General features: G+C 38.2%; 1 protein-coding gene across 4 annotated transcripts in view; it reads right to left on the bottom strand.

Annotated features, from left to right (window-relative positions):
- Positions 1 to 15,475, bottom strand: part of AFF2 (ALF transcription elongation factor 2) — a 477,143-nt gene that overhangs the window by 261,716 nt on the left and 199,952 nt on the right. For all 4 annotated transcript variants that reach the window (XM_067548102.1, XM_067548101.1, XM_067548099.1 and 1 more), the window contains 2 exons: positions 12,886 to 13,006; positions 4,938 to 5,828 (listed from right to left, as the gene is read on the bottom strand). In XM_067548102.1, coding sequence (XP_067404203.1) covers positions 4,938 to 5,768 — 831 coding nt within the window. In that variant the 5' untranslated portion in view covers positions 5,769 to 5,828; positions 12,886 to 13,006. The remainder of the gene's footprint in view (positions 1 to 4,937; positions 5,829 to 12,885; positions 13,007 to 15,475) is intronic.

The raw sequence follows: 15,475 nt of genomic DNA, 5'->3' as shown, positions 1-15,475 counted from the left end.
AAACTGGCATTGATCGCAGTGGTGCAGGATCAGTTCCTAAAATTTCATGATGATCTTTGTATTTCCTGTTGAAAACAGATAGGCCTTAGCTGTGCTATTTTCCCCTCCCACATCCTTACCCCCCCAAAACACCCCTGCTAATGACAGTCCCAGCAACAGGACAGTAGCTTAACAAAGCAAGAAAAGGCCACAATAAGAGGTCTTCAGACGGGTGGCGTCATATGTTCCTCATTTAGAAATATCTCAAGAACATTACTTCTCACAGTATTTACAAATGAAAAACACATGGCTGTAACCCATAATACTGCAAGAAATACTGCTCTTCTGGTTTGTTTTTTGCCTCAGACTTTTGAAATATGAACCAAGTGAGGGGATTTCAGCTTAATGCTTGATTCAGTCCATTATTCTTAAGCCCCCAAAGTTTTGAAGGAAGAGTGAAGCTTACATTTGAAAAGGCAATGTGCCCACAAATACAGTAATGTACTGTATTTGGCAACCAAAGCACAATGTATTTTAAAAGGGAGTTAGTTAACTAAAGGCTTTTTCCTTCTATTCAATTAAAAAAAAAACATATTAAACTGGCTTTGGATGCCCATAAAAAGTTTTATAAGTCGTAGATAAAGCCTCTTGCGTTCGCCATTTGGGTTGAATCAATATGGTTATCTACCTGTCAATTTTTCTTGCTCTTTAATGCAGAAAGAGAGCAGCTTTTTTTATAGCTAGCTTAGAAAGTACTAAGCTAATCAATACATCAAGCGATAACAGGATGATTTGAAACACATATAACAAAAGCCTATCACTTTGCGGTATAGTGAACCCGTCAAAATATTTTCCTAGAAGTCATGTGAAAACAGAAGTTCTCCATCTTTCCTGACTAAGTGGGTGGTGACAGTGGTGTTGTGGGTCTTTCGGATGTGTTCGTAGCATCGTGTTTTGGGGAGAAATTCAGTATATGACCGTTTCTTAGTTTGGAGGAATATGTGGGCAGCTATGCAGAGATTCTTGTGAACACTGAAAAAAAATTCTTAATTATCCCAGATTTACTTGGCCTGTTAATACTGTGCATATGATTTTTCAGAAAGCTTATTTGGAAATTGCTCGGATGTTCCCACACACCCGAAAACCCCTTGATTTAGTCAGTGTACTCAGCAATTTGTGTTCAAGCCCAAACTGAAATGTACAAGCTTACTTTCAGCTACCTCATGCTGAGTTAGTCAATTTGAAATCATTTGTAAGCATCTGACTCCTAAAGGTTTAAATATGCATAGGTGTATCAAGTTCCTGGATTTTATCACAGCAGAGAGAGGATCAGCTGTTATAGTGATTTCTAACCCCTACATTTTCAAAGAAATGCATAGGATTTAGTTCCCATTGAGAGTTAAGTTGCAATCACACACCATCATACCACTTAAATAGGTGGAATTCTGCATACAGTACAAAAGCTCTCTGAGTATCAGGCTTGCCACTATTTATCAAGTGTTATATGCAAGCTCAAAATTACTATATACATATAAGTATTGAAGAAAGAGACCAATACAAAGAATGAGGGGGGGAAAAAAGATGTGACTGAAACCTGTTTTAACTCCAGCGGTGTTGATAACTCGATGTCACAAGTCTCGCAATATTTGGTGTTTTTCTGAAAGCCCCAGCACCTGGAGTCACGTGACCAAATTTTGATCAATCTCTTCCATTAAAAATAATAAATTTCTAGCCCTCACGGTTGCAGAATAAAGCTTGAAAATAATGAATCCTATGGGCTTTGAAGATAAATAAGAAGAACTCCAAATTTGTTTTATTTTTAAAATTGTGATTTTTGAAGCCAACCTAATCAGTATTTGGAGCTTTACTTGTGCCTTCTGAATGCTTGTGGTTGGCAAGACTGATATTAGTTGTGTTAGGATTTGAATTAATCATATTGGTGTTCTAAGAATCTTGTTCTTGACAATCAGAAAATATTAACTACAGTGAAGTGATGTAAAATATTTTATCTATTTCACACCCAAGAGGAAAAGAAAAGGACTGAAGGATCCAGCAATCACAAAATATCCCCAAAGGATATGGGAGACACACAGTGTGCCTGATTCTTCCCTTAGCAATGACTGAACAAATGTTTGTTAACTGTAACAGAGTTGAGGGCCACATGTGCCCAATCAAGTGACTCAAGGCATACTATAAAATTGATCACTTCCTCAAGCATAACAAAATGCCTCCAGTGCAATAAACATCCTATAAAGCCATGATAAAGAGGATCATATTTTCACAATGGCCTCAACCCATCCTTTAAATCTGCATGCCCAAGTATTCGGCCACTCATTTTTGCGTATTAAAGTTTTGGCAGAACCAAAATCTCTGATATGCATATACAGATTTGCATGGCCTAATCTTGCAGAGGTCTATTTGCATGATTTGCATCACAAATATAACTCCAAGTTTTGAGGTGTGCAAAAACGTGAGTACCCAAAAACTTGTTTATGCCCTCTTGATGGGTGGATTTACAGGCTGGGCTGGGACAAGTTTGAAAAATTGACTCTGAGCATCTAAGGGAACCTACAGAGTCAATGATAATAAGCACCCGAAAAGGCAACTTTCCTACCTGTGGTTTGAAGGGGATCAGCACCGTCACCACCACCTGCAATGTTATTAGCATGGGACCTTGTGGGGCAGAAGTGCAATTGTTTCAAGCAGATCACAACTGATTAGCACTTCAAAAGATCATAAGCCTACACATCAATTGTATAAAGATTACAACAAAGCCCCTCTCTGCAGTCATTCTGAAAAAGGTTATGGGTTTCACAGGTGGGCACTGTCAGTTCTGATTAAGCTTAAACTAAACCAGTTATCTATAACTTTGGATTGGAAAGCGAGTTTTATTGCCAAATGTAGGGTAAATTACATTCAAGATGCACATCAGTGAAAGAACACAGAGGGCCGAAGCCTGCAGTCCTTGCACAGGTGAAATGACCTTATATGAAGTGGAGTTTTGCCTGTGCAAAGACCATTGGTTTTGGCCCATGTTGTACATTCTAAATAGCAACAGGAAGTCATTCCTGACTTCAGCATAGCCTCACGTTTTCTCTCCCCCTGCAATTCATTGTTCACTTTCATAACACATGGACTGGTTTAAGATTATTATCTGTAGTCACAGCTGAAGTGACTTGAGATTACTATTTACCTCATAATAAATGACGCTAATTATACACACAGACTGTTCGCGATACAGGATATAAACCAAAGCAGCTATAGCCACAAATTCACCACATAACTTTTTCATCTGGGCAACTACCAGCCTTTCCATTAATAACAACAACTGTTCACATCAGCTGTATCTAAAACTATATCAAACCCTGCCTCCATTGAGATCAATGGCAAAACTCCCACTGACATGAAGAGGGCCAGGATTTCACCCTCCTGTGCTGAATGTGGAGGAAAAGCGGATACAGGGTGTAAACCTAATGTTCCACTACAGAGATATACTCCATATTAATGCTGCACTTCAAAGTACATTTATTGACTCGTTATTTTAATAGAGAACAAAAGTGAAGAAACCATCATTTCTTTCATATGCAATTATTTACTTGCCAAACAGTACTAGTGACAAATCACAATAGAGTATGAAGCCATCATACATCTACATCAGCAGATTTCTAACCTAAGGTAAAAATAAACAGAAACATCTGTAAAGTAATCTTGTACAAAGCTACGTTTATTAACAAATACATTTTCTAATAAAACGCCATCTGCAAGCAACCCTCAGCTTCCACTTGATATAAATAGGCCTTTTACTGTTTTCAGATGCAGTTCCCAGAAAAATTATTCCAAACTCTACTGCAAAACACATCAGTCTTTGTTACTGCCTGGAATGTTAATAAATAACATCAAGTTTTTAAATAGTCAAACAAATTATTGGCTCAAAACAATTATTCCAACAGAAAAAGCTGACCTTTTGCAATAAAGTGGCTTAAGAATGCATCATTTCTTATTTCTGGTATAAAAATATTAACAAGCAGAGAAGAAATCTTGAGGAAAACAGAAATCTATGAAAAACCCATATTGTAACTCTGCTCATACATGTACAATAAACCTACCTTGCAATGGTTACTGCTTTAGAACAACTCTGAATAAGAAATGTATTTCATTAGTACAAATGCTTCAGTTGGTACCCTTGCAATAAAGCTGTGCTCGAAGTGTCCAGGACAGAAATAAGAGCTAAGTATAACTTTAATCACAGGGTTGTTGTAACCGACAAACAACACAAAACTCAACAAATTTAAGCTCTTGGTGCCAGGAATTGGCACTGAATCCCAGTGCTAAGTGCTATTGAAAAATGCATGAAGATTTAACGGGATACATTTTTAAAAGTGTTTCTCACAGTTTAAGCCACATTAATTCCATTAAAGTCAATGGGAATTGAGCAACAAACTCTGAAAATGTACCCCTTATTGTTAGCAGTTCTGTACCACTGGCATTAAAAGGGTCAAGGTATTTCCAAGTTTATTTTAGATTTCCCCCCTCCTTTGGCAGAGTTAACAACAGCATTCTTTAAATCAGATTAATATATCGTAATTCATCTGCGTTGTTTACAATTTTGCAGATTTATTTAGGAATTAGAGTTCTGTGGCCAGAATCTCTGCTAATGTAAGTGGATTTACATCAGCCAAGAATCTGGCCCTTTAATGTTAGTGGGACACAACCAAAGTTAGCATTCCATGCTATGATTTTAAAACTTCATTTATCATTACTTACTAGAGCTGTCACAACAATCCTTACCAAAAGAAAATATAATCATGCATATCCTAGGAAAGGGGTGTCCTTTTAGATCACCGTTTTAGGAACTGGAACTTCATATTTAAAAAAATAGACATACACGATGTTAAATTCTCATCAGGTGAGACCTGTTAAGATGTCGGGGGAAAAAATGGACTAAGAAAATGACTTACTTCACTAGTTTGAGGGATGGTAAGCTTTGGTAGTTTATTCTTAGAACTGGGTGCATTAGCTTTTCCTTCCAACAGTGTTCCAAATGATTGATTTCCATATCCACTCTCAATTTCTATTAGAGGTTTCAGTTCAGGTGAGTCATTAGGTACTTGGTCCTGACCATCCATAGGCCTTACATAAGCTGTAGGCTTTTGCTGGACCATGCTAGTTTTACAGTGCAGTACTGGTGGGAAACTCTGGGTTGAGAGACCATTGGTTGCAGATAATAAAGACGTAGAAGGAAGTGGAGATCCAGGACCGTGCCCTACAAACTCAAGTTCTACAGGTGACTTTGAATGACTGTTTTCTTTATAAGAATGTTCTCCAGTTGTTGATTTGGAATGATTGTGTCTCCGTGAATGTGAAGATGATGCAGCAGGGTTTGCTTCCTCAGCTCCTCCACTTTTATGTTGCTCACTCTGACAATTGTAGAGGTCTTCGTACCTGCCTGGAGGCTGGTCATGTGAAGAGCTATGCTTTGTCCTACTCTGTTGACTACTAGACTGGCTTGGCTGTGCACCGTTAGAGTTGTGACCACCACGTGACCAGTCCGTCCTGGATTTCCTGCTGCTCTGATGACTGTGTAGCAAGGTAGAATTCGATGACAGTGAAGAAGGGGGGGGCATTGATGTTGATGAATGACCACTGATCTGGTGAGACGGGATCATCCTGTTTCTCTGTTCTGGAAAAAAGTTCTGTTCATTTTTGTCAATGGGAGTCTGTGGGACAGAATTCTTTGGGATTCCAACAAGGTGGCTCTGGTTGGAATGGTTGGTTAACAAGTCCTTCATTTCATCATAGTTTCCCAATGTATTCTGGACACGGTTAGCAAGGGCATCACCTTTATTTGTCTAAAATATTAAAAAGACATAGGGAAAAGAGTGAGTAAATTCCTGATTGTGAAGTTACCGCTTGGAATGGTTGTCTTAGAAGATGATGGCAAATGTTAGCTATTTAATGGTGTCATGCTGACATTTCATTTAATTTCAATTATATTTTGCATATGTTATGTAAGAAAAACCCATCAATAACTGTGTTCAAAGAACCTCTTGAAACAGGCTTGCATGAGTAACATTCGTATACTGTTTCCTTTTTTCTTAAATATGCTCTCAAAGAAATGTTTAAATTACATCAGTTACGGATATTATGAGCAAAATAGTCCGTTTTTATGTCAGATAAATTGGGCTTGTACATTTTATATTCTGCAAAATGTGAATGTACAGTTACTGGTTATTAAGCATTTCAATTAAAATCAAACATTTTATTTAAATATGTTATTGCTATAAACCAGATTAAAATTATAATAAATATAATGGGCTAAATTCATCCCATGTGTAACTTCAATGACTGCCTTATACAGGGCTTAGTTTGGCCAAATATATCTAATATCTGAGATCCAGAAAACATACCGCTTCCAACTGGTGAATCAACTGCTACTAAAAGAGTGTTCCAAAGATGTTGTATTAAAGTAGTATATGATTTCTATATTCTGAAGCACCGGGATGCCTCTGTTGGCTAAAGATGTGGTTTGTTTGTGAATCGGTCACTCAAACTGCTTTTCTTCAAATCGTAGTAATTATTAAGTAAGTTCTGATTCATCTATGTTTTGCTACTATTTTTCCTTTTGAAGTGTTTTTAACTCTGCTACACATAGGAGACTGGGTAAACAAGCTCAAAGACTATAACTAATATGCAACCAATTTCCTTTTCCTTTTTGTTTTAAAAAAAGTCATCCAACATAGAACCAACAAAAACAGTCCTCTTATGTTCCACTGAAATGACCAGCACTGCATTAAAACAGCCTATTCCCTACATGTTCATTACTTTATAAGACTCAAGAGGTAAGAAACAGTGCTTTCAAAACTACTTCCTATCCAAGCAGATGGTAAACTTCTACAATCTGGAAGCAGAGTTTGAAGCTACAGTACAGGTAAAGTAGGGTCTTGACACTTGATACTTCATTTCTTGGTGCATGCTCATACTTCAAGTAAAGTCACCCTTTCCTCCCAAATGTTGAGCAAAAGAAAGAATGAAGACAGAAAATTCATGCATGGATTCCTCTTGGAATATCTGCTTAGATTTCCAATGCTGAACTAGTCTATAGATGAGAGAAATATTGAAAAAAGATTCTTTTTCTTGCTACTTCTCATGCAGTATAAAACATTAGGGAAAAAAAGATAACTGCTGATTTTCTTTTGCTCATTCTCAGGGATGGTAATGTATATTACCATTGCACTGAGGCACCGATTTAAAAGTTAACTGTTGAGTGTTGGTCTCCTCTATAAAAGGTGCAACTAACCGACATGGTTAATAGTTACAGTTGTGCAGGACCAGGAATCACTTTTATTCACCCGAAGTCCCTAGATTAGGCATTTTAGTGGCAAAAATTATGTTCAAACTAAGCCAAGAATAACCTCTTTGTATATGAGCAGTTTCCTTCAACTGAGTTGCACCATGTGCCATTTGAGCCGCAGCCAAAACCAGAGTCTCTGTTCAACCCCCAAATTTAAAACAAGGAGATTCCATTGTGCTTAAGGGCACAGCAGGAATTACGATGAAAGCCTTAAACACGTATATACTTGTTCTGTTTCCTCCTTCCCCACCAAACTTTTTAACTCTTTGAGACACAGCACACGTGATGGCTCAGGATCTAGAAAGTTCAGAACCACTCTCTTTCATTTGCGTTTTGGTTACATTTTCAATTTATGCTTAACTTACTGTCTCTAAAGTAAAGGAGAAAAGTAAAAAGAGTTCCAGGAATACATTATTGCACTGTAACATTTTAATATCACAGCAGCACATAAAAGAGCTTCTTCTCTAAGCCTTCATGGAGAAACTCAATATTTTAATTTTAATACATGGATTTTCAATCATTTTTACTGTTGGAGATATCTGACTTTCTCGGTTTTTTAAAAATATCTCACCTAATGCTAAATGTCATTTCACTTAACACTAGCTCTCTGTTTTATGCAAAATGTTCATATCCTTTGGGACGAAAAGCACTTTATAAATGAAAGATATTATTATTTGTAGTCATTTTCTGGGAGTATTAATGAAAAAAACAAACAACCTTTTCTGAAAAGCATGGAGATCATTAATTTAAACATCCTTAGCCTATTTTAAAACTCTCTCTGGCCCTGATTCTATGCTTATGGAAATCAGTGGAAAGATTATCAGTGGCTTCAATGGGTTTTGGATCAGGGCTCTCAAAGCATAAATCATCTGCCAGTAAAAAGGTCCACTGTAGCTTAAAATACAGTTACACACAAATAGAAAATACACACGCAAGGCCACATTTTCCTCATTGTGTGACCTCACTGAAGTCAAGATGGGGCATTGTGTGTAATTCATGGCAGAAACTGGAATTGAATCTTGACGTAGATCAGTAATATTTTTATTTTCTTGCTCAACAGATTTCGTATTCTTATTGAAAAGTTTTGTGACAAGCACTACAAAAATGAAGTTAACTATTGCTGGCCATTATATGTTACCTTCAGGTTGGGGACAGTTTTTACCATCCTCTTCTGGATAATCTGCTAATTTCTTAAAGGAAACTTCTGTACTTTATTTTCTGAACAATAAGTAGAACTGCAGTTTTTGCCACCATTAAAGAAACGTATCTTCTGAGTATCCCAAGACATAAATTACATATATGGTTTGTGACTCAAGACTAGCAGCACTCCCCCTCTTTCTAGCCTCTCAGTTTAGGAGATGCACACCTTTCTATATCTGGCTCTGCTGCATTAAAAAAAAATCTGTAATAGAATCCCATTGAAAGGCTAATTTGCTCACTAGCTATTACATTATGGTTCCACAAAGAACAGAACTAATGCACCCAAACTTATAGGCCCAATTAATATGGTTTTTGTGCCAATTTCTGTGAAAACTTGAAGTTTCATAATTCATTCATTTTCACATGCCTGACAGCATGACTCTATGGACTAGCAGATTAGATATTTTATGCTGTGCTTGAATATAGTGAAGGGGTTATACCTAAAAAAATTTAACATTCTCCAAAGATTCACACAAGAGGGAATTCTTTCAATTGGATCCTATTTCGCCAGTTGAACTATTCCAAAGCAAATCCTTAAAAAAATACAGACCCCCTTCCTCAGACAGTTCATCTATGAAATGCTAATTAGATCCAAACCTATTTATTAATGCAAAACATCAAAGTGTATCACTAGAAAAATTGCAGCCTCTGCCAGGAAAATTCCTCCACTGCTGATTGAAGCATCTGCAGACATGAAACCTCAGGCTGTGATCTGGTCAGCTCTGACAAATTAAGCAGTATACCAGTGTTTGAAAAGAAGACCTCTAGAAAGCTCACATGATCGACAACTGGCAATAGGCAGCGCTCATACTTTATTGTCCATGCTACCCAAAATTGTGGCACAATATTTCTGAAAGGGCTGTCTTCTGCATGAAACTCCGGCCCTTAAAAATAACATCTTTCTACACACTTACTAAACATTATAATCTATAAACACACACACACACACACACACCTTGAGATGGATTTATGAAAAGTAGATAAGATAGACAGACATAATAAAGAGGCAGCTGAGTAGGCAGACACCCCACACATATAGTGGTATGCAAGTGATGGTGATATCCATATAATTAGGGCTAGTCTATGCTAGAGAGTTTTGTCGATAAAAGCCAGCTTTTGTCGACAACTGGGGTACACACTACAGTCACATCCTGCCGACAAAACTGCCCTGTTTTTCGAAGAAAATAAAACCACCTCTACGAGAGGCGTAGCGCTTTTGTCAGCAGAGCTAAGGGAACACAGTGTCACTTAAAGCAGTGAAATTGACAAGTAAGGGGGTGGGGGCTGGAGCCCAGCTCCCCAAGCTGCTAGGTTCCCGGGTCTGAGCTGGGTAATGGGAGGCCACTAACTTTAAAGGAAGCTGGCTTGGGCCTTAATAACACATTCCGATGGTCAACAACTTTGTCCTTTATTCCTCCTAATGTAAAAATCAAGACAAGATGGGTGGAGTTATATCCTTAATTTTCCTTGCTTTTGTGGATTTAAAACCGATTAAAACTATTATTTTTGTGCATGATTTTTCACCAGTTTCTTTACACCAATATCTATGCTTCCTAATACAGTACAATTTTAAAAAAATGTATTCAAGTGTCCCCCTTGTAAAACATGTGATTATAGATATTTTAAAAAGAAATATATTTATTCTTTAAGGACTCTTATAGAAACGCATATATTTTTTAATGCAGGTATTGTGTACTCAATTGTCCAATTCTGAGCAAGTGCCCATAAATTTCATAATGTACAGAATACATTAGAAATGTAAAACATCAGATCTTTCTGAGGGTACAGTAGATATTAATAATGGTTTTGAAGTGTGTAAGTTTTCATACTCATGGATGAAAATCTGCATTATTTTGTTAGCTTAATTTTGGGTAAATTCTCCACCCAATTTAATATTTCAAAGTGAACCAGGGGACAGGAAGATAAAAACACTTAAACCTTGACAATAGGGAGAATATATTTTCAGAATGGCAACTCAAAAAACACACTCATCACTGGAAAAGAAATCAGCATTTATAGGACCTCTCTGAGAGTAACTATTATTTATATTAAACATACAGTACATCCTCAATGAAAAACTGTCCCCACAAATTCTGTTAGGTCAATAAGCATTTTCATAAATCTGCAATCTTTTATTATTTATTATTATTATTATTATTGGAGTTATTTCTCCAAATTTGGAAATTATTTCAAACTTCCATCTATATATCATTGATTTTTCTTTAGGCTTCTACCTATTTCATCCCATAAACTACAATATTGGGTCCTATTATCAATTTTTCAAGCGTAGCTTAAGTAGGTGGGAGCAGAAGGGCAGGACTAAACCTTTTCAAGATAAGTAATCATGACACTGACTCTCCAGATGAACTTGAGTATAGTGTTGATGGCCTCTGATTCACAACAGGTCAGACTAGATGAACTGATGGGTCCTTCTGGCCTTAAACGCTATGGAAACCTTTTTGTTTTGCTTCATCATACCAAGTGCAGTGAAGGTGTCAAGCGTCTTCTTCAGCTAAGTGATACAACATGACCACACACAAATAATTGAGGGGGAGAAAATGCCTGATCACATTGCTACATGTTGCAAAACAGTTTCTTCACATACTTGCATGTTCTTGGTAGATGAACATGATAACACTTGGCTTTCCCTCTCACGTACAGAACATTTTGTATACAGGGGCCTAGATTCTACAAACATTTATGCACGTTTAACTGTAAGCACATGAATAGTAACAAATTAAGCACATGCGTAAGTGTTGGTATTATCAGAGTCATGTTTGTTATCTCTCATGAACATAGTCTGCACATACTGAGAGAGAGAGAATGCACCACTTAGAAATGATCCACAAGGGTCATTTTGAACATTTAAAACACTTCCATTAAAACGAGTCACTGTGCATCCAACCCACCTTATAACTGAGTTGTGATTTTTTTTTTTTTTTTAAATATGGGATATTTGTTTCAGACCTTTGCAATCAGTGTCCCATTTCTGGAAGAGCTACTAGAGATCTACTTCATCTGCATTAAGCCAAAAATTATGAAATACAGAAGAAAAGATTAGCTAGTAGCTGCAAGCCCATCCAAATCAAAAGCACGTAGAAGCACTGTGTGGTATTGTCCCTTTTTATTCCTACCGGGGTATATGTTTCAGTAGCAGATATAGCTGAATTCAGTTATTCATAGCAACCACAAAGGATTAGGTACTGCTACCCTTACTGACATTGCGTGGATCCATAGCTCTTGCAAACACCTGCATGCAAGCTTAACTCTGCTCCCATGTGTAGTCTCATTGAAACCAAGGGACCTATTCACATTCTTAGAATTAAGAATGTGCACTTGAGCTTGCAGGATTGGGGCCTTAATTTGCAAGGAATCTCACTGAAATCAAGGGGATTATGTGTGTAGTAAATGAGAACTCCGTATGAGAAAGGGGGTGGCACAATCTGGCCCAATACAAATATCACAGGGTACTTTGTCAGATTAGACTTTAACTAGTAAGATGTTGTTCAACTATTGGTTGAAACAGTCTCCCAACCTATAATTATGAACCACCACTTGATAACGATTTTGGTCTTTCCCCCTTACTGGTGATTTGCAAAGAGCACTCATCCTCCCTACAGCTGCTAACAATGTAAAATGGAATGCTAAAGTGGTGGCCTTTCAATGGATGTCACTGATTGGAAAGAGAAAGTGACATGTACATTTACATTCTGATGAATCCTTCAGGGAATGCCGTGCTGAAAATCAAAGCAGCAGAAATAATCAAGGGGGACATCCCCTGGTGATGAAACTCTCAGGCAGCAAAGCTCTTTAGAGAGAATAAGTCTCATCGTAATACCCTTGTTATGCTCCCCAAAGAATTCAAACAGACATTCTCCCAGAACACTTCTTAGGACAATTATGCTTGCAAAGGGAGAGCTTATGGGCTCATTATTAATGGAAGATATTCTAGTTAGAACAATTCAGGTATATTTTCCCCTTTAAAAACATAAAGGGATTAAGTGTCAGTTTTGGACTTAGGAAAACCTATGTAAAGAGTCCTTTGGAGAGCTATATATTACATATATACTTATTGAGGGAGGGTGCCAAGTATTCAGGAAGGGAATATGAATCCAGACTCCTTGGTTCAATTCCTGGTTTTGCCACCAAACTGCTGTATAATGTTGACCATGTTGCTTAACCTGACTGTGCTTCAATTTACTAATTTCAAAGGTCTGCCTCTCTAAAGAGTCAGACGATCAAGATCAACATAATACCTCTCTTCCTCAGAGGTGAGGAGAGGCTTAATTAATATTTGCAAAATGCATTCCGATGAAAGACTCTCTAGAAGTGTAAATTATCATATAGCCATTTACCTTATAGGGTTCCCCAAAGAGATTAAAACCTGAAGCAAAGAGATCTTCATCTTGCTGGACTTCTTGATTTCTTCGCTCCCATTCTTTCCTTTTAAGTGCACTCCGGTCTTGCTCATAGTGACTGAAAAAGAGAATAAGACAAAGAGACAACCAGTTATGTCCCTCATAAGTTAGTTAAACATTCATTGTTACCAATATTAGGAACAAAACACCAGACACTGTGCGATTCAAGCTGACAAATTTGAAAGAGAGTAAAAATCATCCAACAGTTTTCCCAACTGTAAATTTGGGATCATAATACTGTACTAAATAGAACTATTTAGGCATTCAGATATCACAGAGTTTGTTCCAAACAGAAAGCCCAGCATACACACCTAAACACACTTAAAATCTGCCTTCACTAAACTAGGACTTCTCCACAGGAGAAGTAGACCGCATCATGGAATAAGACATCCAACTACCCTAGAAGAACCTGTTTCAGTACCACCTCACACTAGAACCCATAAAGGGTATCATCAAAGAGTTGCTACTCAGAGTCAGATCTGATGGGGATCACATCCTGAGAAAAATCTTTCCCCACCCCCTCTCTTCTTGCTTTCACATAACCCCCCAGCTTCGCCAGTCACCATCAGAAGCAAGCTCCCCACAGTCCAAGATACAGCAACTCAAAGTGGCACCAGACCCTGCCAGAACAGCAGATGCAAAACCTGTTGACTGCTACAATGATCTATATCCTTCACACCACACCTTTCAAGATCCATGTCTTCTACACATGCATATCACAACATGTGGTGTACCTCATCCAGTGCAGCAAATGCCCCAACAATAACTCTGTGAGTGACCCCAGACATGAACTAAGCTTTCGAATGAACTCTCACAGAAAAATGAAAAAAGATAAAAGCGATCACTCCATATCTGACCTCTGAGTCCTGGTCTTCAAAGGAAACCTGCACACCACCTCCGAAAGATAAGCTTGGAAATGTAAATCCCTAACTCTGCTGGACACTAAAAACCATGGACTTAATAAAGAAACCAGATTTATGGCTCATTACAAAAATTTGTAACACACCCTACTGGCTGCTAACCCTTTATTGCCTGCTTCATTTTAAGTGGTTCTCATATGTGAACCTCTTATGCTTAACAATCTCTCCCAGCTTGTATCTAGTTTAGACACCCTGGTTTCCTTCTCCAGACCTGAAGAAGAACTTTGCAAAGCTGGAAATCTTGTCTCTTCAACCAACCAAAGTTGTTCCAATAAAGGATATTACCTCACCTATCATGTCTCTAAACAGAACTAGACATTCTAAAATTAAAAAAACACACACAATCTGCCATTTCCAGATGGTGCTTTCTGCCGGAAAAATTTCAATACAACTCTGTCTATAAGTGTTCATGTATAAATATGTGGGCACATAGTATGCATATGTGTCTATGTCTGCGTCCGCGCGCACACACGCCCCTAAATGGAGAAGGCAACTATGGAGTCAACCAGGCACAATGACATCTTCAAGCCCCTTTACTGTGTAACATTCGCCTACATCACAATATTTCTACTGCAGCCGAGTGTGATTCAGAACAACTATTTCAGTCTCGCATACTTGTTAACATTTATGTAATGTTTGGTAGTGGGCATAGATGGGTTGGCCACTCATGTATTCTCAGAATACTGGATATTCCAGTACTTCCTGAAATGGTGTGGCCCCACCCTGGTGGGATGACCCCGCCCCTGCCAGTGTGACCTCGTATGCATGATGCGTACAAGATCGTGCTGCACAAAGGACGACATTTTGAAGAGCGCGCCACTCCGCCTCCACTGGCATGACCTCACATGCGTGGTGTGTGCAATACCACACTGTTGGGGCACAGCAGCTTGCTCTTCAAAATGGTGTGCCCAGTGTGATACCAGACAAAACCACGTCCAGTTTTGTCTCAATACCGGACCGGGTCCAACTGCCCATAAAGAGGACTGTCTGGCTTAAAATGAGGGAATGGCCTGCCCAGGGGTGCTTAAAAACGTTTCATGTATTGCTGTTCCAGAAAGGAAGGACTTTCGGATAGTTGACTTTAGCGGCAGATAATTCTGCACACAAGCAAACAAACAGAAAAGGTCTATTGCCTCAGAGTAGTGATAGCAAGATGTCAGTTATCTTTACGTCAGCTCACTTTGTGCACCTGCCAGACCTAGATGACAAGCTGAGAGATCACATTTACGTCTCTCATGAACAGGATTGAAGTACTTTGGTCTCTTGTCTTTGCAAACTACTTCCTGCTCCTCTGAGGGAAAAGATGTAATTAAAACACTGAAGAGGGGGGAAAAAAAGAAGAGAAGAGATGCGTGTTTCAACTTGCATTGACAAGCATTGACATGTGACAAGCATTAAGGGACACTTCCGTGCTTTCAACCCATATTTGATTTGTTATAAGGTTTTTGGCTCTATTTTGTGTCAGTTAATTGGCTACAAATTCCAGATGACAATTTGAATAGCAGATTGAGTATGCACACTTTTATCTCTTGTAAAAATATTTGCCTGCTAGATTTTATATATGTGTGCATGCACCTCTTCGCGCGTGTACACACACATACACGTAT

This window comes from Emydura macquarii, unplaced genomic scaffold (genome assembly GCF_026122565.2).
Source record: "Emydura macquarii macquarii isolate MOO-44397 ecotype Brisbane River unplaced genomic scaffold, CSIRO-AGI_Emac_v2 contig_1253, whole genome shotgun sequence".
Taxonomy (NCBI): Eukaryota; Metazoa; Chordata; order Testudines; family Chelidae; genus Emydura; species Emydura macquarii.
This window is presented reverse-complemented; position numbering and strand designations above follow the sequence as displayed.